The 24,345-nt window shown below is 41.0% G+C and overlaps 1 protein-coding gene across 2 annotated transcripts in view; it reads right to left on the minus strand.

Moving 5' to 3' along the window:
• Nucleotides 1–24,345, minus strand: part of LOC103278058 (zinc finger protein 501-like) — a 32,700-nt gene that overhangs the window by 5,815 nt on the left and 2,540 nt on the right. Inside the window, exons 2-5 of one of the 2 annotated variants that reach the window (XM_062973641.1) lie at nt 21,639–21,721; nt 20,628–20,754; nt 17,978–18,073; nt 13,774–14,768 (exon numbers count right to left, since the gene is read on the minus strand). In XM_062973641.1, coding sequence (XP_062829711.1) covers nt 13,774–14,768; nt 17,978–18,073; nt 20,628–20,754; nt 21,639–21,713 — 1,293 coding nt within the window. In that variant the 5' untranslated portion in view covers nt 21,714–21,721. Of the gene's footprint in view, nt 1–12,297; nt 14,769–17,977; nt 18,074–20,627; nt 20,755–21,638; nt 21,722–24,345 lie in introns of those variants that run through there. The other variant, XM_062973640.1, reaches the window with a different exon arrangement.

A 24,345-nucleotide genomic window follows, 5' to 3' on the forward strand; every position in this document is an offset into this window, starting at 1 on the left:
CTATCTATCTATCTACCATATAGATAGATAGATAGATAGATAGATAGATAGATAGATAGATAGATAGATAGATACCATATAAACTCAGGTTAAGGTCAAGCCGGCAGCGGAGCTTGGAGGCTGCTGCTTGCAATATATGATATATTTATCTCTCATCTTACCCTCCCTTATCAGTGTTTTCTTTTCCAAAGCCTCCCTCGCTCTTAACCAAGGGAATATGTTGAAAAGAGAAAGAAGCCCTTGCAAGTCAGGAAAAAGAATATAGATATAACCATTAATCTTATAAAAGCATTTTCCCCTGAAATATTTGTTAATCTCTGCTACTGATATATAGGCATTGCCCCATGCAAGCTTTTGCAATCCCTATGTACCTTTATATTTGTATCTATCTATCTATCTATATACATTAATTTTATATATGAATTTCCCCCTCTGTCAGGACCCAGGCAGCAGAGCACCAATAACCATACACAGAGGCCAGAATCTATCTAATATCTTTATTAAGGAAATATGTAAAGTTAATAAAAGCAAGCGTATGAATTAGTCCAGGAGTAGACCTTTCAGGAAAGGTCAAAATTAGTCCAAAGAAGCAATGTCCAATATGAAATATTAAGGTCCAAAGTTGTAATCCAATAACCGAAACACTCACTTTGCCAGGCAAAGTGAGGGGAGATGACAAGGTCTTTTAGTCCATGAACTTGAACGAGGCTAGGAAGTAACTTGATTCTTGGAAAAACAAGGCTTGGATACAAGGCAGCAAGGAACGAGGAGCAAGGACAAGATCCGTGGTATTTACTTGGCAAAATCCGGGAACCAAGGTAAGGCTGGGTCTTGGAAAGCAAGGCAAAATCCGTGGAAGAACAAGGCTGGAAAACGAAGGCTTGAATCAGGAAACAAGGCTTGGAAGCGGAGTAGCTGTCCACACACACTACTCCAGTTGCTGACGAAATTGACTCCGCAAAATCCCTCCGGGAGCAAGGAACCTAAATAGGCCTTGTTTTCCCCACCAGAGAACACTTCTCTGGGGAACCAGAAACGAAAGTCAATCTCTGTGTCCAGATGTATGACTCCCTAAAATTTCTCATGGGAACAGGCTTTAATCATCTGAATGCTTTGCTGCTATTCTCAAACTCCTGCGATTAGCCTGTTGCACTCCCTTCTGCTGGGGAATGTAATTACGGCGCGAAAAAGGGGGAGAACTCGACTCCGGGCTTGTTTGGGAGATTTCTGGAAGACAAGCCTCCTGCAGGTGCAAAGGCTCAATTTCTGGCTGAAATGGTTCCCTTTCTGGCTGAAATGGAGGAAAACCCAAGTTCTCCTCTTCGTCAGTCACAACAGCACTAGGAATGGGACTACATGGCCCATGAGTCATCACACCCTCATATGTTTGCAAGTCTTTGCAAATCCTATAAAAATATAGATATCTAGAGATTTCAATGTACAATAGAGTTTCACTTATCCAACACTCACTTATCCAACATTCTGGATTATCCAACACATTTTTGTAGTCAATGTTTTCAATACATTGTGATATTTTGGTGCTAAATTCGTAAATACAGTAATTATTACATAGCATTACTGAGCATTGAACTACTTTTTCTGTCAAATTTGTTGTATAACATGATGTTTTGGTGCTTAATTGCTAAAATCATAGCCTAATTTGATGTTTAATAGGCTTTTCCTTAATCCCTCCTTATTATCCAACATATTCGCTTATCCAACATTCTGCCAGCCTGTTTATGTTGGATAAGTGAGACTCTACTGTACCTGTATATCTGTATCTATGTATATACATTATTTTATATATGAATTTTCACCTCACATGTTTGTAAGTCTTTGCAAATCCTATACAGATATAATTATCGATATATAGAGAGATGTCTAGATAGATATATATGAATATAGATATGTAGGGCTTGCAAATATTGCAGGGGAAATGCACACACACACACAGAGAAATGTCTAGATAGATATAAACATAAATATATAGGGCTTGCAAATATTGCTGGAGGGAAATGCACACATATAGAGAAAGGATTTGCAAATGTCTCAGGGTGAAATGCATATGTGAAATTAGTATATATAATTATAGATCTATATCTAGCTCTGCATTGTTTATATAGGCATTGAATGTTTGCCTGTTACTATGTTGGAAGCTGACCTGAGTCCCCATGGGGAGATTTATTTATTTATTTATTTATTAGCGACATTTATATCCCGCCATTCTCACCCCGAAGGGGACTCAGGGCGGTTTACAAGTTTATTTATAGGGCAGGGTACAAATGAAGTCATTATTATTATTATTATTATTATTATTATTATTATTATTATTATTATTATGTTATTGTTAATACCATATTGTTTTTGTTGACCCTACTTTTCCACTTACAGAGCTAATTTACTGTTTTTCTTTGAAATATATTGAAAAACGTTAAACCTACTGATGCCTCAATATAATTTCCTTGCTGCATTTTCCACCCTTGGCTTATACTTGAGTCAAAGTTTCCCCAGTTTTTTGTGGTAAAATTAGGTGCCTCGGCGTATATTATACTCGAGTATATACAGTGTGTGTATATATATATATATATATATATATATATATATATATATATATATATACACACACACACACACACACACACACACACACACACACACACACACAGAGTAGAACCTCGCTTATTCAACATAAATGGGCTGGCAGAACTTTTGATAAGCAAAAATGTTGAATAATAAGGAGGGATTAAGGAAAAGCCTAATAAATTATGTTATGATTTTACAAATTAAGCACCAAAACATCATGTTTTATAACAGACTGAAGGAAAAAGCAGTTCAATACATGGTAACATTATGTAGTAATTACTGTATTTACAAATTTAGTACCAAAACATCACAATGTATTGAAAACATTGACTACAAAAACACTGACTACTAAAAGGCAGACTGCGTTGGATAATACAGAATGTTGGATAAGCAAAGGTTGGATAAGCAAGACTCTCTCTCTCTCTCTCTCTCTCTCTCTATATATATATATATATATATATATACGTGTGTGTGTGTGTGTATTGGTAGGCGATTTCCAATATGGCCCCTCCTTCCAGTGACTTCTACCGATAATGGATCTGGACCAAACATGGCACACAGACCCCCATGATCACTGTCCATCTGCATGGTAATCAAGACGCATCATTTCCCAAGTCTCAGTTAATAAAGCAAATTAGAGAATCCCCAAAATAATATTTTCCCAATTCTCACCTGAGTAACTTTTACGGAAGACTCGCATATCTGGCAACCATGGGTATTCTCCTTGTTCCAGACAAGAGATGAGGGTAGGCTTGGACCCTGGAAGCCCTTGACAAGGAATAAAATATAAAAAATCACCATCCTGAAAATTTAAAGTACTGTTGTAAAGCACACACCATTATCCAAGCTCCCTCACTGAATTATCACCTTCTTGTGGTGAGCAGGCTTGTGCATTCTAGTGAATATGTGAGTGAAGCCATCAGGAGTGGCAAAATCACAGGGGAGGAACCAAACAAAGAACAATCCAAAGAAGACCTCAATGCCAGAGCAGGCAATTGAGAACATGGCACATGTTACAATGGTTGTGATGGTGGACAAAGGCTACAACATATAAGTGGCATGTTGATCATGCCACTGGATCGGAACCTCTTTCTGTGAAGACTGTGTGTTGGCTTGCAACACAAAATCCAGACAAAATGGTATAGAACTCCTGTGCAATTAGCTCATATAACCAGAACCTCCCCAAAACAATGTTGGCACAACTGCAGGAAAACCTGAACATACACCCACATGAGTCTGCTTGGGGGTGAGAAGGGCAGGATATAAATGTCACTAATAAATAAATAAATATGTGGTGGGATTGTGAAAAATACAAAAGTTCCATAAAAAAATTAAGACGGAAATGGAGGAGCTATTAGGGATAAAAATAGAATGTGACAAGAGACAATTTTTCCTCCAGAAAATTGAAGGCGAAGGGGAACTAAAAAATGGGAATGATTAATAAATTACATATTAGATGCAATTAAAGCCTCAGTCGCCTCAGGCTGGAAGGACCAAAAAGAAATGGGATATTAAAACATGGTATAAATATTTAGCAGACTACCTCCTCCAAGACTACATCAGCAAAAGGAAAAGTTACTACAAAACAATGTTGGCACAACTGCAGGAAAACCTGAAAATGCACCCACATGTGTATATACACCCACATGAGTGGGTGAGAAGGGTGGGATATAAATGTCACTAATAAATAAATAAATATGTGGTGGGATTGTAAAAAATACAGAAGTTCCATAAAATAATTAAGCCGGAAATGGAGGAGCTATTAGGGATAAATATAGAATGGAACAAGAGACAATTTTTCCTCCAGAAAATTGAAGGTGAAGAGGGAACTAAAAAATGGGAACGATTAATAAATTATACGTTAGATGCAATTAAAGCCTCAGTCGCTTTAGGCTGGAAGGATTAAAAGAAATGGGACATTAAAACATGGTATAAATATTTAGCAGTCCACCTCCTCAAAGACTACATTAGCAAAAGGAAAGGTTACTATAGAAAAGGCCAAATCAGAAAGACATGGGAGGCAAAATGGAAATACTAAATTTACGGAATAAAGGGGAAAGATAAATATAAGGAATTAAACAAGATTATTCTCATGATCGAACAATTGTAATAAATATAGAAAATTTGTAAACTGTTCCTGGGGAGGGGAGGGGAGGGGAGGGAGAAAAAGGAGGAAGAATGTAAACATGTGTTACCAATGGAAAATGTTCTGAACGTTTGTATAATTTTACGTAGCACTATTTACAATAAAAAAGGACAAAAAAAGATCAAAAAGTCCATTGACTATGTTGGAAAGAGCACTACCACAACTTCCTCAACTGAAGTTCCAACGTGTCTGAAGAGGTTTTCTCACAAATCACTTAACAACAAACCAGGGATGAGCTTGCCACATTGCCTAGTAAAGCAATCAACCAACTAAACAAAAACAAAAACAAAGCCAGTGGACCTGATGGGAACCCTATTGAAATCTTTAAAGAAGGCAGGCCTGGGCTGACACAAACTTATTGAAAAAGTGTGGGCGACCGAGAAGATCTCAGCAGACTTCAAAGATGCCATCATCCTTTTCTAAAAGGGAGAATGAACAGAATGTGGAAAGTATCGTTATCTCCCTTTTAATTTCCGCTGGAAAACTCACAAAAACCCTCGCAAACTGCCTTCTACCTATTTCAGAAAACATCCTCCCTGAATCCCTTCTGCCTTTCCTGAAGATCAGTGGATATTATCTTCACTACATGACAAATCCAAGAAAAAAGGAAGCAATAAAATCAACCTTTGTACATGGCAAAGGCCTTCGACACAGTGAATCGTAATGCTCTCTGGACCACCCTCCTAAAAATCGGATGCCCTGATACATTTGTGAACATCCTGTGGCTCCTCCATTATGTCATGACAGCAACGGCTCCCAAAGGAACTCAATTAAGGTGGGATCAGGTGTCAAGCAGGGATATATTATTGCCTCAACCTTATTCTCCATCTTCATCACTATGGTTCTACACCTTGTTGAAGTTACTTTACTCTCAACACAAGAACGGAAAATGGAATGTTGATGGACAGCAAAAGAGATTTAAAGATGGCTTTAAAGCTAACCTTAAAAACTGTGGCATAGACACTGAGAGAAAACTGGAAAGCCCTGGTCCTAGAGTGCTCTAAATGGATATCAGCTGTGACCAGCAGTGCTGTGGAATTCAAAGAGGAATGAATGGAGGGCGAAAGGGAGAAACATGCCAAGAAGAAGGCACATCAAGCCAACCCTTGTTGGGGATGCTTTCCATCCGGAAACCAATATCCTCACTGCGCAAGAACATGTGGATCCAGAATATGGTAGGTCTCTACAGTCACTTACAGACTCTATCCTTGGAAGACAATCATATTCAGCCATGAGTGATGTCCTATAGTATGGATGCATTTTCAATTTTGATAGAAAAAAATAGCAGTTTTCTTACCCAGTGAGACCACATTTTCATAATTCTCCATCATGACTTCTTTATACAAGGCTTTTTGATCTGGCCCCAGAAGAGATCCCTGTGCTTCAGTGAAATATATGGCCACATCTTTGAAAGCCACCACTCTCTGAAAATAAAATAATAATAATAATAATAATTTGGAAACAATAGACATTGACAAAATTATGATCTGCCAACTGCAAAAGGCCACCCTACTGGGATCTGTGTGCATCATCCAAAAATACATCACACAGTCCTAGACACTTGGGAAGTGTTCGACTTGTGATTTTGTGATACGAAATCCAGCACATCTATCTTGTTTACTGTGTCATATAACGTCGTTGTGATAATAATAATACATTTTATTGTTATTTCATATTTTTTATTTTTACTTATTACCCACTTTTCCTTTCACCTTGAGGCAGGGCACCATATAGTTAAATACATTTATAATATGTTAAACTGCAACCATAAAAACATATATTAAAATATGCACATATTAAAATATGCGACAAAAGTTCTAAAGGGTTGTTGTATGTCTTTCGGGCTGTGTAGCCATGTTCCAGAAGCATTCTCTCCTGACGTTTCGCCCACATCTATGGCAGGCATCCTCAGAGGTTGTGAGGTATGTGAGTTCTAAACATAGAATGCATTTTAAAAGTCATCGTTAAAATGGAGTGGATAGGCCTTCAGTTGTGTTTTAAATGCTGACAGCTCATTTAGATGTTGGGTGTCTTCTGGCAGGTCATACTCAGTCCATAGAAATAAAGAGTTCTTGCTAAACCTCCTCTCAAGCATTTTGAGCATTCCTTTTAGCATTTTCAGACCATCTCAGGACTGGCCAAAGGCTTTTGAGGTAGAAAAGCAGATGGCACACAACAACCTGATGTGGACTGCATGATTTGGAGCCAATGAATATACTTTCATGTGTGAGGTAGAACATAATGTAAGCATTTTGTCCTTTCTAGTAAAATCATAAGGAACTGTGATCCAGCCTTGAGACACAGGCCACAACACCTGAAATGAGCCAGAAATCCCTTCCAGTTGTCTTCGTGACACCAGGAACTTCTGGTCCTTAACACAGGATAAACCAAGTTAAGGCATTGTGTTGTCAAATGCTGATATTTCAACTTTCATCCAAGGAAGCCCCACACTTCAGCCAATGTGTAGATAGCAGACCGGATCTGATATAAACTAGGCCATTGCCCGCATGGACCACTGCCACCATCCCATCTTCTGTCTGCTTGTCAGTACAGTGTAAAGGAGAGTAATTGGACCTTGTTGCCACTACAAATGGCCCCAGAGCCCCAGGACGGCTCCTGGCTATCATAGGCGGCCTATGCTGATACAGTAGAGTCTCGCTTATCCAACGTAAACGGGCCGGCAGAATGTTGGATAAGCGAATATGTTGGATAATAAGGAGAGATTAAGGAAAAGCCTATTAAACATCAAATTAGGTTATGATTTTACAAATTAAGCACCAAAACATCATGTTATACAACAAATTTGACAGAAAAAGTAGTTCAATACACGGTAATGCTATGTAGTAATTACTGTATTTACGAATTTAGCACCAAAATATCACGATGTATTGAAAACATTGACTACAAAAATGTGTTGGATAATCCAGAATGTTGGATAAGCGAGTGTTGGATAAGTGAAACTCTACTGTATTGAAACTGTGAAGGAGGAAGGACTGCATCACTCTTTCTCCCTTGTTATGTGAGTGCCTTAGCTGATGCATCAAGGACCGCTCGCAAAGGCCAGGAATCATGGCCAGAATCACAGGGTTGCTGTGATTCTCTCCTGACGTTTTGCCCACATCTATGGCTGGCATCCTCAGAGGTTCTGAGGTCTGTTGGAAACTATGCAAATGGCGTTTATATATCTGTGAATGTCCAGGGTTGGAGAAAGAACTCGTGTCTGCTTGAGGCAAAGTGTGAATGTTACAACTGGCCACCTTGATTAGCATTGAATAGCCTTGCAGCTTTAAAGCTTGGCTGCTTCCTGCCTGGGGGAATCCTCTGTTGAGAGGTGATTACCTGGCCTTGATTGTTTCTTGTATAGAATTCCTCTGTTTTTGAGTGTTGTTCTTTATTTACTGTCCTGATTTTAGAATATATTACAATAGAGTCTCACTTATCCAACACTCGCTTATCCAACATTCTGGATTATCCAACGCATTTTTGTAGTCAATGCCTGCCATAGAAGTGGGCAAAACGTCAGGAGCACGGCCATACAGCCTGGAAGAAACACAGCAATCCAGCCTAGTGGCTGTTAGGGTTTGTGGGAGCTGAAGTCCAAAACACCTGGAAAACCAAAGTTTGCCCATGCCTGATCTACATTGTAGAATGAATGCAGTTTGACAACACCATTGTCTCAACACCATGGAATCCTGGGAGTTGTAGTTTGATGAGACCCAGGACTATTTGGGCAGAAAGGGCTTGTGAAATTTCAATTCTATATCACTGAAGCATGGCAGTCCATGTGATGTCAAGCTGCATTCATTCTACAGTGTAGAGATCATGCAGAACTCAATTGCTTGCCCATTTTGGTCTAGAGAGAGGCATTTTTGCTCCTGGGCGGATCTTTGCATTTTTTGCTCTGCTTCATCCTACACACACACACACACACACACCCCACCATGCAAATCTATAAACAGCTTTCTTTTGTTCCAAGAGCAAAGCTCCTTTCATGTATCTTGCTGGGAAGGGGAAGGAGGTAGAGGCAAGGAAACAAAGGGAACTCCAAAGTCTTGCCCCTCCTTCCCTCTTTTCTTCCCCTTCAACATAAAGCAAACAAGGCAAGAGCTGGCATCCCAGGAGGAGGGGGGCAGGCAAATCCCTTTGGGCCCCATACGTCTATTTCCTCCTCCTGCTTCTATCCCTCACCTGCATTTGGCAAAAAGGTGCAGAGCTTCCTTCCTTCCTCCTGGATGGATCCCTGCGGTTGTGATTCCTCAGCATGGCCCCTTTTCCCTTCCTTTTTTCTCTTCCTTTCCTTTCCATCCAACTCAGCCAGATGTCTTCCAAAGAAGGATTTGCAGAGCCACCTAGCTTCTGGGAGCTGTAGTTTCTTGCTAATCCAAACACAAAGGATCCTGGGAGCTGTAGTCCCTCCCATCTCTCCCCCCCTCCCCAACTTTGCACGTCACTGCAAAGCCGCAAGGAGAGGATGTTTTTCAAAAGCTTGCAATATAAGCCAAATCCAAAGTATGTTTAGATTTCAGCTGTCACATCATCTCCCTCTAAGGCTACAATCTAGCACTAACCACCAGGTGCTCAGTGCTGCCATGGCTCAGTGGTATAGAATTGAAATTTCACACGCCTTTTCTACACAAATAGTCCTGGGATAGGATTCCATGGTGTTGAGACATGGTCTTGTCAAACTGCATTCATTCTAAAGTGTAGATCAGGCATGGGCAAACTTGGGCCCTCCAGGTGTTTTGGACTTCAACTCCCACAAATCCTAACAGCCACTAGGCTGGATTGCTGTGTTTCTTCCGGGCTGTACGGCCGTGCTCCAGAAGCATTCTCTCCTAACGTTTTGCCCACATCTATGGCAGGCATCCTCAGAGATTGTGGGGCAACCAAAAAGCCAGAGTTCTGGGTTGTATGTTTTCCGGGCTGTATGGCCATGTTCCAGGAGTATTCTCTCCTGATGTTTCGCCCACATCTATGGCAGGCATCCCCAGAGGTTGTGGGGCCTGTTGGAAACTAAGCAAGTGGGGTTTATATGTCTACGAAATGTCCAGAGTGGGAGAAAGAACTCTCATTTGTTGGAGGCAGGTGTGAACGTTGCAATTGGCCACCTTGATTAGCATTCAGTGGCCTTGCAGCTTCAAAGCTGCCTGGGGGAATCCTTTATTGGGAGGCGTTAGCTGGCCCTGATTGTTTCTCCATACCTCACAACCTTTGAGGATGCCTGCCATAGATGTGGGTGAAACATAAGGAGAGAATACTTCTGGAACATGGCCATACAGCCCGGAAAACATAAAACAACCCTGTAATCCCGGCCATGAAAGCTGTCGACAACACAGCCATCATTCTCAATCCCTAAAAGTAACTTTTCCATGATATAGATAGATACATAGGAGCCCCTGACGGCACAGTGTGTTAAAGCGCTGAGCTGCTGAACTTGCGGACCAAAAGGTCCCAGGTTCAAATCCCAGGAGCGGAATGAGCGCCGGCTGTTAGCCCCAGCTCCTGCCAACCTAGCAGTTTGAAAACATGCCAATGTGAGTAGATCAATAGGCACTGCTCTGGCAGGAAGGTAATGGTGCTTCATGCAGCCACATGACTTTGGAGGTGTCTATGGATAATGCCGGCTCTTTGGCTTAGAAATGGAGATGATCACCATGTCAGCGGGGGATGATGGGTAGCAGAGTGTAATCCAAGAATTCACCACCCCGGTCTTCACTTCCTTCTCCAGACTGTCTCCCCGTGTAGGAAAAACAGCACTGGACAAACACACTCTAGCAAACGAGGGCTCGGTTGGAAATCCAACGGCAATATATCTTTATTTACATGACTATATACAAACAGAGCAAATCAGTCCTTCCACCATGAGTGCTCTTGCCGAAGCGACTCATGCACACACACACACAGCTCTACTGCTCAGGAAACTCCTCTGCATTCCACAGGACAAGAAAGAAAGTCCCGGTCAAAACAAACTTGACCCCATTGGTCCTGTGATACGTCAATCATAGCAGACTCTCATTAACTCCATAACTGCTGAAATGCCTTACCGAAAAACTAACACATAAGGCATTTCTAATAACCCAGATTGATTTTAACATTTCACAATACACAATACCCTGACACACGAACCCCCAGAGTTGGTCACGACTGGACTTAACGTCAGGGGAAAACCTTTACCTTTTAACTTAAAAGGGGCCCCAGAGAAGGCAACCAAAAAGCCAGAGTTCTGGGTTGTTGTATGTTTTCCGGGCTGTATGGCCATTTTCCAGAAGTATTCTCTCCTGCCGTTTCGCCCACATCTATGGCATCCTCAGAGGTTGTGCCTGCCATAGATGTGGGCGAAACATCAGGAGAGAATACTTCTGGAACATGGCCATACAGCCTGGAAAACATCCAACAATCCTGTGATCCCAGCCATGAAAGCCTTCAACAACACAGCCAGAGTTCTCAGTCCCTAAAAGTAACTTTTCCACAATATAGATAGATACACAGGAGCCCCTGATGGTGCAGTGGATTAAACCACTGAGCTACTGAACTTGCTGACCAAAAGGTAGACGGTTCAAATCTGGGGGACGGGATGAGCGCCTGCTGTTAACCCCAGCTTCTGCCAAGCTAGCAGTTTGAAAACATGCAAATGTGAGTAGATCAATGGGTACAGCTCCAGAGGGAAGGTAACGGTGCTCCATGCCCTCATGCTGACCACATGACCTTGGAGGTGTCTACAGACAACGCTGGCTCTTTGGCTTAGAGGTGAGCACCAACGCCCCTCATCAATGTGATGAGGTCCATAATCCCATCCTGGCCTATTTTGTTGTGGAATCTGGGCCAGTCAAGCCCAAAAATAACCCTCAATTAGGGAAATTCCACCAATGGGCCTTTAAGAACATCGATCAGGAGGATTGGGAGGAGCTCCTCGGCATGGAAGATGAAACGACAGCAACTCCCCATGGCCGGAGTTGTGACAGCCCCCAAGATGCTGGAAATAACTTGGGAAATGCCTTTACTTCTCTTTGTGTATTGTCTGTTAATTGTATATTCAGCTTTGAATGCTTGCCACTCTGAGTCCCCTTCGGGGTGAGAAGGACAAGGTATAAATACTGTAAATAAATTAAACTGTAAATGAAATGTAGTTGAATGCCAGAACGTAAGTTCATAACCAGCTGAAACACACTGTGTGGCATGCAGAAAAATGTGTTATCCTTTAGGATGGCTGGGGCCTCTGGTGGCGAAGTGTGTTAAAGCGCTCAGCTGCTGAACTTGTGGACCAAAAGGTCACAGGTTCGAATCCGAAGAGCGGAATGAGCGCCCGCTGTTAGCCCCAGCTTCTGCCAACCTAGCAGTTCGAAAACATGCAAATGTGAGTAGATCAATAGGTACCACTCTGATGGGAAGGTAATGGCGCTCCATGCAGTCATGCCGGCCACATGGCCTTGGAGGTGTCTACGGACAACGCCGGCTCTTCAGCTTAGAAATGGAGAGCACCAACCCCCAGAGTCAGACATGACTGGACTTAACGTCAGGGGAAACCTTTACCTTTACCTTAGGATGGCTAAGGATGACAGAGTCCAATCTTAAGGTTTCAAAGATTTATTAAAGTAAAAGGAAATACATTCTGGACAGAAAGGTTTGGAACTAGCTACCGGTAGCTTACTAAAGTTTCAACTTCTAAGAGAGACAAAAGGTAAAATCCAAGTAACTATCACACAGAGAGGCAAGAGCATGCTCTGGGAGAGAGAAAAAGAAGAAGAAAAAATTGTGTCCAAGGACTTCATCACACTAGAGCAGGCATGGGCAAACTATGGCCTTCAAGGTGTTTTGGACTCCAACTCCCACAATTCCTAACAGCCTAACAGCTGTTAGGAATTCTGGGAGTTGGAGTCCAAAACACCTGGAGGACCGAAGCTTGCCCATGCCTGCACTAGAGAAGGATCCACTTTAAATCTTGTTTAAATCTTGTTCCTGCAGAATTCTGGGGTTTGTAGTTTAGAGAGGGGCTTTTAAACTGCTCAGCCAGACAGATTCTTGGGCTCACTGTTGCTCTATTTTTTTTTTCACTTCTAAGATGCACTTTTCCCCTATATAATAATGGGTTGTGTCTTAAATGTATCTTATGTATTTTTGCTACTGGTGGTATTGAAATGGGGGTGCATCTTAAAATTGATGGCATTTTACAATGGAAGAATTTCTAAGCACAGTGAACAGCTCCAATCCTCAGCCAGACACTTAAGATGCTCAGAGTCTACAGACTTCCATAACTTACTGGAGTGCAATTCCCACCTTTCTTTGCCATTGTCCCTAAAGACTAGGCCTGATACAGGGTCCGAAAAATATCTGGCAGCAGGGACATTTGTGATGCCTGATACAATTAGTTCCCTAATCCATGTTTCATCAATATTAAGAAACATGAAAACATGTAGAGACCTGGAGCAAGTTTGGAAAACATATCCCTCTGTCCCACCCCTCAACACAAAGTTTAGAATTCTTTGAAAAACTAGACTTAAAATTTACAACATGGTTCGACTTGAAATATGAAAAGGGTAGTAATGCAATATGCCAACTGGGGGGACAAAGAAAGAGCAACATTTCTTATAAACGGCTAATCTTTCCAACCCAAAAGCATTGCTTTATATGCAATGCTTTTGACATGAAACAATATGCCAATTGTCCCCCGTGAAATAAAAACTGCATCTGAAACTCCTGCTTTAAAGAAAACATTCTCAGAGGTGATGAATGAGCAAATAAATATGTGTTTGAGGAAAGCAGAAAAGCTGTCCACACCATGCTGGAAGAAGCAATGAAGACAGATGTATCAGATCTACCTTGCTGACATATATACTTTTCAAATTGGGAGGCCAGACTCACACTTCAGGCAAAAATACTGTCACTATCTTTGAAATACTTTGTCTTCTCCTTGTGGATGATCTCACGTGGGGAGATGAGCTCAAGTCAAGAAAGAATTTGCTTCCCAGAAAATGTTCTATTAAATTATATTAGATATTCTTGAGGCGTTCACGGGATTTTGCTCTTAAGTGAACTTTGTGGTGAACCTGGAGGTGGGAGTGTCGAGCAAAATGCTTCCCACACTCCAAGCATTCATAGGGTTTCTCCCCTGTGTGGACTCTCTGGTGTTTCACCAGGTTTGAAAGCTGAGCAAAACATTTCTCACATTCCACACACTTGTAGGGTTTTTCTCCGGTGTGGATTCGTTGGTGGCTCACGAGAGCCGAACGCTGGGAAAAACACTTCCCGCACTCCAGGCATTTATGAGGTTTCTCTCCCGTGTGGACTCGCTGGTGATTCACCACATCTGAATGTATTGCAAAGCATTTCCCACACACCAGGCATTTATAGGGTCTCTCTCCCGTGTGGATGCGCCGGTGCTTCACGAGATCTGACTGCTGCGCAAAACACTTGCCACACTTCAGACATTTGTAGGGTTTCTCCCCTGTGTGGACCCGCTGGTGATTCACGAGGTTGGATTGGTGAGCAAAACGTTTCCCACACTCTTGGCATCTATAGGGTTTTTCCCCGGTGTGGACTCTCTGATGATTCACCAGGACGGACTGGCGAGCAAAGCATTTGGCACACTCCAGGCATTTGTATGGTTTTTCTCCCGTGTGGACTCTTTGGTGATTTATCAGCACCGAGTGACGGGCGAAACATTTGCCACACTCCAAGCATTCGTAAGGTTTTTCCCCAGTGTGGACTCTTAGGTGTCGGACAAGCTGGGATCTCTGGGTGAAACATTTCACACATTCCAAGCATTTGTAAGGTTTTTCTCCCGTGTGGATTCGGTGGTGATTCACGAGGACGGACTGCCGGGAAAAACATTTCCCACACTCGAGGCACCAGAAAGGCCTCTCTCCAGTGTGGACTCGCTGGTGCTTCATGAGCTCAGAATGGTGAACAAAATGCTTTGCACACTCCAAGCACCTGAAAGGTTTCTCGCCGATGTGAATTATTCGATGTGTGGCAAGATCAGACTTCTGAGCAAAAGATTTACCGCACTTACGACATGCATGTTTCTTCCTGTAACCACCTGCTAGAGATAAAATAATAATAATAATAATCATCATCATCATCATCATCATCATCTGCACACATTATTCGCCGATACATCATATAGTCCTAGACACTTGCGAAGTGTCCGACGTGTGATCTAATACAACAGCCAGCATAGTATCTTGTTTGCTGTGTACTCATATTGTTGTGTATCAAATAATAATAATAATAATAATAATAATAATAATAATAATAATAATAATAATAATAATAATGGCTATGGCTCACGAGTGGGACCCTGAAGAAGGAGAGAAGGCCTGATCCTTGCAGCCCAGGAGCAAGCCATCAGAACAAATGCAATTAAAGCCAAGATCGAAAAATCAGCTGATGACCCAAAATGCAGACTCTGCAAGGAAACCGATGAAACCATTGATCATCTCCACAGCTGCTGTAAGAAAATCACACAGACAGACTACAAACTGAGGCACAACTATGTGGCCCAAATGATTAATTGGAACTTATGCCTCAAGTACCACCTCCCAGCAGTAGAGAACTGGTGGGATCACAAACCTGCAAAAGTATTGGAAAATGAGCACGCAAAGATACTGTGGGACTTCCAAATCCAGACTGACAACGTTCTGGAACACAACACACCAGACATCACAGTTGTGGAAAAGAAAAAGGTTTGGATCATTGATGTTGCCATCCCAGGTGACAGTTGCATTGACAAAAAACAACAGGAAAAACTCAGCCGCTATCAGGACCTCAAGATTGAACTTCAAAGACTCTGGCAGAAACCAGTGCAGGTGATGGGCACATTGGGTGCCATGCCAAAAGATCTCAGCCAGCATTTGGAAACAATAGACATTGACAAAATTATGATCTGCCAACTGCAAAAGGCCACCCTACTGGGATCTGCACGCATCATCCGAAAATACATCACACAGTCCTAGACACTTGGGAAGTGTTCGACTTGTGATTTTGTGATACGAAATCCAGCATATCTATCTTGTTTGCTGTGTCATATAATAATAATAATAATAACAATAATAATAATAATAATAATAATAATAATAATAATAATAATCACAAGCCAGGCAAGATGGTCCTAATGGTATAGTGGGTGCAATGCCTAAAAACCTTTGCCTGCACTTGAAAACAATTGGCGCTGACAAAATTACCATCTGTCAGCTACAATATGCTACCCTACTCGGATCTGCATGCATTATTTGCTGATACATCACATATAATCCTAGACACTTGGGAAGTGCCCAACGTGTGATCCAATACAACAGCCAGCATAGTGAACTTGTTTGCTTTGCACTAATCTTGTTGTGTATTAAATAATAATAATAATAATAATAATAATAATAATAATCTCCACACATCATCCGAAAATACATCACACAGTCCTAATTGCTTGAGAAGTGTTGGACTTGTGATTCTGTGATACGAAATCCAGCATATATATCTTGTTTGCTGTGTCATACTCTATCTTTGTGTCAACAACAACAACAACAACAACAATAATTTGTTAATCATTTCTCCCTTTGGCTTGGGTTGGGATAAATCATGGTTAAATCAGATAAACAAATGGAACACCACTAAGGTGCATATGTATATGTGTGTGTGAGTGTGTGTGTGTGTATGGATTTTAGTGGCGTTCCATTTGCCTGCCTGTTTTAACACAACCGACACCAATACCATAAAAACGTAGGTTAAAATTCACAACTTAAAATTGACAAACAGTGACAGAACTGACCCTTGATCCTGGAAGAAAAAGCATCACAGAATGCCTTTGAATTAGTTGGGAAAAACAGCAGGAAGGCTGTTAACTTCATTTTAAGCATTAAACTCAGGACTGAAATACAGTCATCCCTTCCCATTTGCAGTTTTGATTTTTGATTATTCATAGTTTTGGTTAAATATGTTCTTTTTAGTAACACATTCTTATGGTCAACTTTCTAGGTCTTCTAATCATGTTGGAGGACCTAAAAAACTCTTTAGGAATCTCTACAACCTCCAAGTCAACTTTATGACATAGAGCAACACATATTTTCGTGCCTCAAATGTTAGCCCTGATTTTGGGTGTATTTGACTTGCTGATTCCAAAAATGGCACCAGTTTTCCACTATCAGCTCTAATGTGTTAGAAAAGATACATAATGTATGCCATCCACCAGTTGCCATCTGTCCACCCACAAAAAACCAGGATAACTATATCTAAGAAAGTAGACTGGATGCAGTCCATCTAATGTAATTTTCTGAATCACCTCCCCCTCAACCCCCCAGGAACAGGCCAAAAAACCAATATGTATCACATTCAGGACCGTGTGATCAATTTCAAGTGGAAATTTCATACCTAAGCCAATAGAAAATTGGCCTTTGAACAACAAATTGTACTGGTGGATGTTGGAAATAGCAACCTTCTTCATGTTTCCACTAATAATTTGTTTTGTATGTGAGTCTGTTTGCTTACTATATTGTATATGTATGTATCTGTAACTGGATTGACAAGTTATATACATGTATGCTGAACACATGAAGGTTGTGAGTAAACCAGATATGTTACCATACTTTTAATGAAGTCTACCTTATTTTGTCTCTTAAGAGCATGATATAGAAACAAGATATTTTATAGGAGAGTAGATGTTTTTGGGTACTGAAAAGAACACTTCTGAAACTCTGCTGTTTTTTATGCATTGGTAGAATCTTTGTTCATAACAGATCAGAGGCAAACAGGTAATCAGTCTAACAACTGGAAACCAAATTGCTTTGCATAAGTACATGTGGTCATATACCACTGAAGAGAACATTTTACTCAAGCTTTTGGCTCTTCCCTGGAAGATCATACTTTTACAAAAAGTTATGATTTTTCCAAATGGTTGTGAATGCCATTATTCTCCAAATGGTTATGGAGATTCTGGTTTTCCAAAAGGTTATGATCTCCAAAAGGTCATGCTTTTCCAAAAGTGAAGAGCTCTTTTCAAACATGACTTGGTAAGAAATCCACTGTCCATCTGCATGGTGATCGAGATCTATAGTTTTTTATTTATTTATTTGAGGTATTTATATACCACCCTTCTCAACCCCGAAGTGTACTCAGGGTGGTTCACAGTGTTGGCAACAATTCAATGCCCTCGATAAAAAACAGTATAAAACATCAAAGTTGGCTCTCCCCTAATAAGACCTTTTAAGATTAACGAATCCCCGAAAGAACATTTTCCCGAAGCTGTCTTTCAACAATTACCTGAGTAACTGTTGCGGAAGGGTCGGGTATCTGGCAACCACGGCTCTTCTCCTTGTTCCAGATGAAAGATGAGGGTAGGCTTGGAAAGTAGAAGCCCTTGACAGAAAATAAAATATTTTAAAAAATGGAAAAAATCTTAAAAGTTGTTACTTGTATAATCATATTGCAGAAATGACATTTTAATCAGGATCAAATACAATACATTGATGTAATTGCTTCCTCTTCCTCTCCCCCTCTCCCAAAATCTACACATGTATGTATACATAAATGCATATACATATACAGTAGTCTCTCACTTATCCAGCATTTGCTTATCCAACATTCTGGATTATCCAACGCATTTTTGTAGTCAATGTTTTCAATACATTGTGATATTTTGGTGCTAAATTCATAAATACAGTAATTACTACGTAGCATTACTGCCTATTGAACTACTTTTTCTGTCAAATTTGTTGTATAACATGATGTTTTGGTGCTTAATTTGTAAAATCATGACCTAATTTGATGTTTAATAGGCTTCTCCTTAATCTCTTTTTATTATCCAACATATTCGCTTATCCAACATTCTGCCGGCCCGTTTATGTTGGATAAGTGAGACTCTACTGTAGTTCTAAACAGTGCCTACAACAATTGTTCCCCATTATATTATTCTTCCCTTCCATCCTTTGGTTGAACACATTAACATACAACCTTGCCCTTCCTTCCAAGTAAAACATCCATCCATTCTTCCCTCTAGCATAAGAATCATCATCTTAAAATTAAAAGGGAAAAATTAACAAATTATAGAACTTACTCTAAAATATTTTCCCTTCTTCCCACAAAGGTCCCATTCCTTAACCAAGTTCTTCTCTATTTCCTCCTTATTCATCATAGCCAATTTATCCACCTCCCTCACTCCCTTTGCCTTCTTTCCTTCCCTTCTCTAATATTGCATCCTCCTCTCTTCTTGCATCTAGTGGTTTATCTAGTTCAGATCTGTTTCTCCTGCAAAGCTCCTTGGCCTTCGGCACTGAGTGTGATACTCATTTTCTTCCTTTAAAGTGTAAAGCCATACCTCCATAAACTTGATTCAAATCCTCCTCCAAGTCCACCTCCTTTCCTCCCATGAAACTCGCCAAGGTGCCAATCCTCCATTTATATATATATCTTCATTTGTTCCTTCCTTTATGCTGCCAAATCCCAAGCTTCGCTTTCCTTCTCTTGCTTCCCTTGTTGTAAATAAGTCCATTAGATGCGTTGTCAAAGGCTTTCACCAGCATGTGGCGCAGGCTGGTGAGCAGCCAGCTGCAGCCAGCTGCAACAAATCACTCTGACCTCATGAGTTCGAGGCCAGCTCGGAGCCTGCGTTTGTCTCTGTCTTTGTTCTATGTTAAGGCATTGAATGTTTGCCTTATATGTGTAATGTGATCTGCCCTGAGTCCCCTTCGGGGTGAGAAGGGCGGAATATAAATACTGTAAATAAATAAATAAATAAAATCACTAGGTTGCTTTGAGTGTTCTGAGCCGTATGACCAAGTTCCAGAAGTATTCTCTCCTGATGTTTCGCCCACATCTATGGCAGGCATCCTCAGAGGTTGTGAGGGCTGTTGGGCAAGTGAGGTTTCTATCTCTGTGGAATGTTCAGGGTGGGAGAAAGAACTCTTGTCTGTTGGAGGCAAGTGTGAATGTTGCAATTGGCCACTTTGATTAGCATAGAATAGCCTTGCTTTCTCCCATCCTGGACCTTTCACAGAGATATAAACCCCACTTGCCTAGTTTCCAACAGACCTCACAACCTCTGAGTATGCCTGCCATTGATGTGGGTGAAATATCAGGAGAGAATGTTTCTGGAATATGTCATACAGCCTGGAAAACTCACAGCAACCCAGTCCATTAGATGTTCTCTTTTCTCTAAAAATTTCTTCCAACATTGCTGTTCTTCCCACTGGCTCTTGCACTTGATGCACCAACATCTTTATTTCAGTACTGTATTCATCTGGGTAAAAGATTGTCCCACTTTTTTCAGTTCTGTTGCCACGTCGTCCTTAATTTCTACTAAAATCTGGATGAACTGATCTCTCATTGCTTGGCTCTCTGCCACAATTTTCTGATTTAAATCTCCCATTTTAGCTAGCATTTCAGCTGACGTTCCTCTTTTTTCTTACCTGAATATATAATGCCTATATCCACCAATCCCTGGGTCTTTCAAAACGGCACAGCTGTTTGGTTGTAATCCTTCTTTTATTGTCGTAATCTTCACTTTCCTTCCTTATAGCTCTGTATTTCAGCCTCTAATAACTGTAGTCTTATGTCTTCTATGTAGTGTTTATTTCAATTTGTATAGATGCAGTTTAAACAGTGTGGCTTGATTGTATTCCAGGGTCCACCTCTGACTGTATGAGTAACACGCAGATTAATATAATAAAGCCATTTATTGGGGCTCAAACTAATGACCTACATTTTCACTATAACAAAGGAAGATTTCCCACTATTTAGCCTTTGTTGCTTTGCAGCAACCACTGTGTTTTGCTTCCTCTCCTCCGAGAGCCATGAGGACAAGACCTCACTCCTCCACAGTTAAATTTGAAGTCTCATCATCCTGCAAATTCAAAGGACGGCTGCAAAGTACACACCACTATCTAAGCCTTTTCAATTTTACTGGTTTTCTTACCCAACGAGGCCACATTTTCATAATTCTCCATCATGACTTCTTTATACAAAGCCTTTTGATCCGGGTCCAGCAGAGATCCCTGTCCTTCCGTGAAGTAGACAGCCACGTCTTTGAAAGTCAGCGGTCTCTAAATAATAATAGTAACAACACATTTTAAAATTATTATTTCATTTTTTATTTTTATTTATTACCAGCTCCTGTATATGGCTTTTAGCTTAGATTCTTTACTTAATTATCTTAATGTACTAACAATGATATACTTATTATAAAGTTTTAAATCTCTTAACTTTTAACTCTTATATGCTTGTACAGAACTACGTCCCTCTTCTCCCAAACTGGTCACTGACCATAATAAAGTGAACCTGAAAACTACCAGTTTCTCCTTTCAGCTCGAGGTGGTTCCTAAAATTAAATTTCTGGTTAAAAATGTTTTTTACCCCTGTGGGGCCCCTTCCACGCAGCTAAATAAAATCCCACATTATCTGCTTTGAACTGGACTATATGGCAGTGTGGACTCAGATAACCCAATTCAAAAGAGATATTTTTGGATTTTCTATCTTGATATTCTGGGTTATATGGCTGTGTGGAAGGGCCCCTAGTTTCCAAGGCAGCAAAAAACAAGCCTGCTCCATCTTCCTTATCCTTTCACATATTTATACATGGCTCTCATGTCTCCTATTAGTCTTCGCTTCTGCAGGTTAAACATACCCAGCTCTTTAAGACACTCCTCAAAGGGATTCATGGTCTCCAGATTTTCTATTATTTCAGTTGTCCTCCTCTGGACACCTTCAAACTTGTCAATCTCTGTTTTCAACTGTGGTGCCCAGAATTGGACACAGTATTCCAGGAGAAGCACCATGACTTCTCTTGACCTAGACACTATACTCCCTTTGATGCAGCCCAAAATCCCATTGGCTTTTTTAACAGCTACATCACGTTGAAAGGGTAGACGTTTCTACTTTTTTCTCTCCATTCAGGAAGGAGCCCATAACAATGCATATGTTTTCCTACCTGAACTAGTTCAACAGTGCGCCTTGGCCTTCCTCTGGAACGACGGAGTGACTCCGCCAGAAACATGGTCCTCATGTTGTTTTCTGTAAAAGTCAAAAGAGAAGACAAAAACTCAGGTATCTCCAAAACCTTTTGGAAGTGTGACCCTTTTGGCATCCACACTATTTGGAATAATCATAACCTTTTTGTAAAGTATGATCTTGTTAAGAGACCATAACTTTTTGGAAAGGCATAACCTTGTTAGAGATCGTAACCGTTTGTAAAGTATGATCTTTCTGAGAAAAGTTAAATACTCGTTTGAGTGAATCTTATTAGCGCCACTTCCAGGACAAAGTGTGCATAAATGGGTAGCTGTGAGTTTTCCAGGCTGTATGGCCATGTTCCAGAAGCATTCTCTCCTGACGTTTTGCCCACATCTATGGCAGAGGTTGTGAGGTCTGCTGGAGACTAGGCAAGTGGGGTTTATATATCTGTGGAAGGTCCAGGGTGGGAGAAAGAACTCTTGTCTGTTTGAGGCAAATGTGAATGTTGCAACTGGCCACCTGATTAGCTTTGAATAGCCTTGCAGCTTCAAAGCCTGGCTGCTTCCTGCCTGGGGGAATGGTTTGTATGGAGGTGTTAGCTGGCTCTGATTGTATCATGTCTGGAATTCCCCTGTTTTCTGAGTGTTGTTCTTTATTTACTGTTGTTTATTTAGAGTTGTTCAATACTGGTAGCCAGATTTTGTTCATTTTCATGGTTTCTTCCTTTCTGTTAAAGTTGTCCACATGCTTGTGAATTTCAATGGCTTCTCTGTGTAGTCTGACATGGTGGTTGTGAGAGTGGTCCAGCACTTCTGTGTTTTAAGATAATATGCTGTGTCCAGGTTGGTTCATTAAGTGCTCTGCTTATGGCTGACTTCTCTGGTTGAGTTAGTCTGCAGTGCCTTTCATGTTCCTTGAGTGATGGTTTCCTACAAAAAACTCCAACCATCACCCAAGTCAAAAAAGTAGCACAATTAAAAGAATCTACAAACCCCACATCCTCCAAGGTGAACTGAACCACCTAAACTGGGCCCTACAGGCCAATTGATACTCTACAACAGACATCAGAAGAGCTGCAAGACCAAGAACAAGCCACAAGAGTCAAGAGAAAGATCCACCCAGAGGAAAGGTGTTCATCAAGGGAACCACTGACAGCATAGAGAAGCTGATGTAGAAACACAACCTACAAACTAACTACAGACCTACTAAGAAAATCCAACAAATGCTACGTTCAGCCAAGGACAAGAGGGACTCTCTCACCACATGCAGCTGTGGACAAGTTTTCAAAGAGACCACCAGAAACAGCAGCGCCCAAACACAAATCAAAGAACATGAAGAAAATGCTTCTGGAACATGGCCATACAGCCTGGAAAACTCACAGCAACCCAGTGATTCTGGCCATGAAAGCCTTCGACAACACATAGTCGATATACTTACAAATTTATTGTATTAGCATACAGGTATATTTCTTATTGGTTTAGAGTTTAAGTGAACATTGATTCGATATAAACTGACTACTCGCTGAAGCATACTGTACTATACTCAACTATACTCAACTGACTTCATACATCAACTGATGCAAACATCAACTGTACTGCTTCTGAGATAAACTCTAACTGACATCCATCATCTTCCAACTGATTTCGGATTCAAACAGATTCTAAATGGAATCTCACTCTGAACATTCTCAGATCTGGTCACATGGTCTGTAGTCCCTCCCACAACTTCAAACAACATAGATTTAAGGGAAAACTGCATACCAATATATACATATAATATAGTAAGCAATCTCAATTATATCTATGTTGCAAGTTGCTTCTGGTATAGATCCCTGTTTGGGTATCAGCCAGCATGCCAATGCCTTAAATCGAGAAATAGTTTTCTAAGATCTAAAGAGATACTCGCAGGAACACCTCAGCAAACAAGAGTCCAAAAGTGGCAGGCTAAAACCCAGAACCTCAAGCCATGGCTGATACCAAATGAGAGACTTCCTCCTGGGCACACAGAAGACTGGGCGACTTGGAAGTTGCTGAGCAGACTGCACTCTGGCACCTCAAGATGCAGAGCCAACCGTAAGAAATGGGACCACAAAGTGGAGTCCACAACATACAAGTGTGGAAAAGGGCACCTACTAAAATGCAGCCTGAGCCCTGCTACAAGCACAATGGAAGACCTTCTCACAGCGACACCAGAGGTACCTCAAGTAGCCAGCTTCTGGTCAGATGAAATTTAGTATAATGCCGAGTTTGTAAACTTTGTTTGTGGTTTTTCTATACATTATAATTGCATTCTGTGTATAGACACACTCTTTGAAAGGTAAACTCAGTCTCTTTGCAAATGATTTGCAGCAGTTGTGCATATAATTCTAGGCTTGGTATGGTTTGCTCTGGGGCCACTTTAGATTTAGCCATCTTAAAGCCTACATGCACTTCTTGTTCATAACTGACTATGAGGTAAGCTACAGCTGCTATAGCTCTTTTGGATGCATCACAAAATATATGAAGCTCATAGATGGCTCTGGGTGTGAGCTCTGCAGGAACAGTGTGTTGTCGAAGGCTTTCATGGCCGGAATCACAGGGTTGTTGTGTGTGTTTCTGGGCTGTATGGCCATGTTCCATACTGCAGTTATTAGAGGCTGAAATACAGAGATATAAGGAAGGAAGGTGAAGATTATGACAATAAAA

The sequence above is a fragment of the Anolis carolinensis genome, chromosome 2 (genome assembly GCF_035594765.1).
Source record: "Anolis carolinensis isolate JA03-04 chromosome 2, rAnoCar3.1.pri, whole genome shotgun sequence".
Taxonomy (NCBI): Eukaryota; Metazoa; Chordata; class Lepidosauria; order Squamata; family Dactyloidae; genus Anolis; species Anolis carolinensis.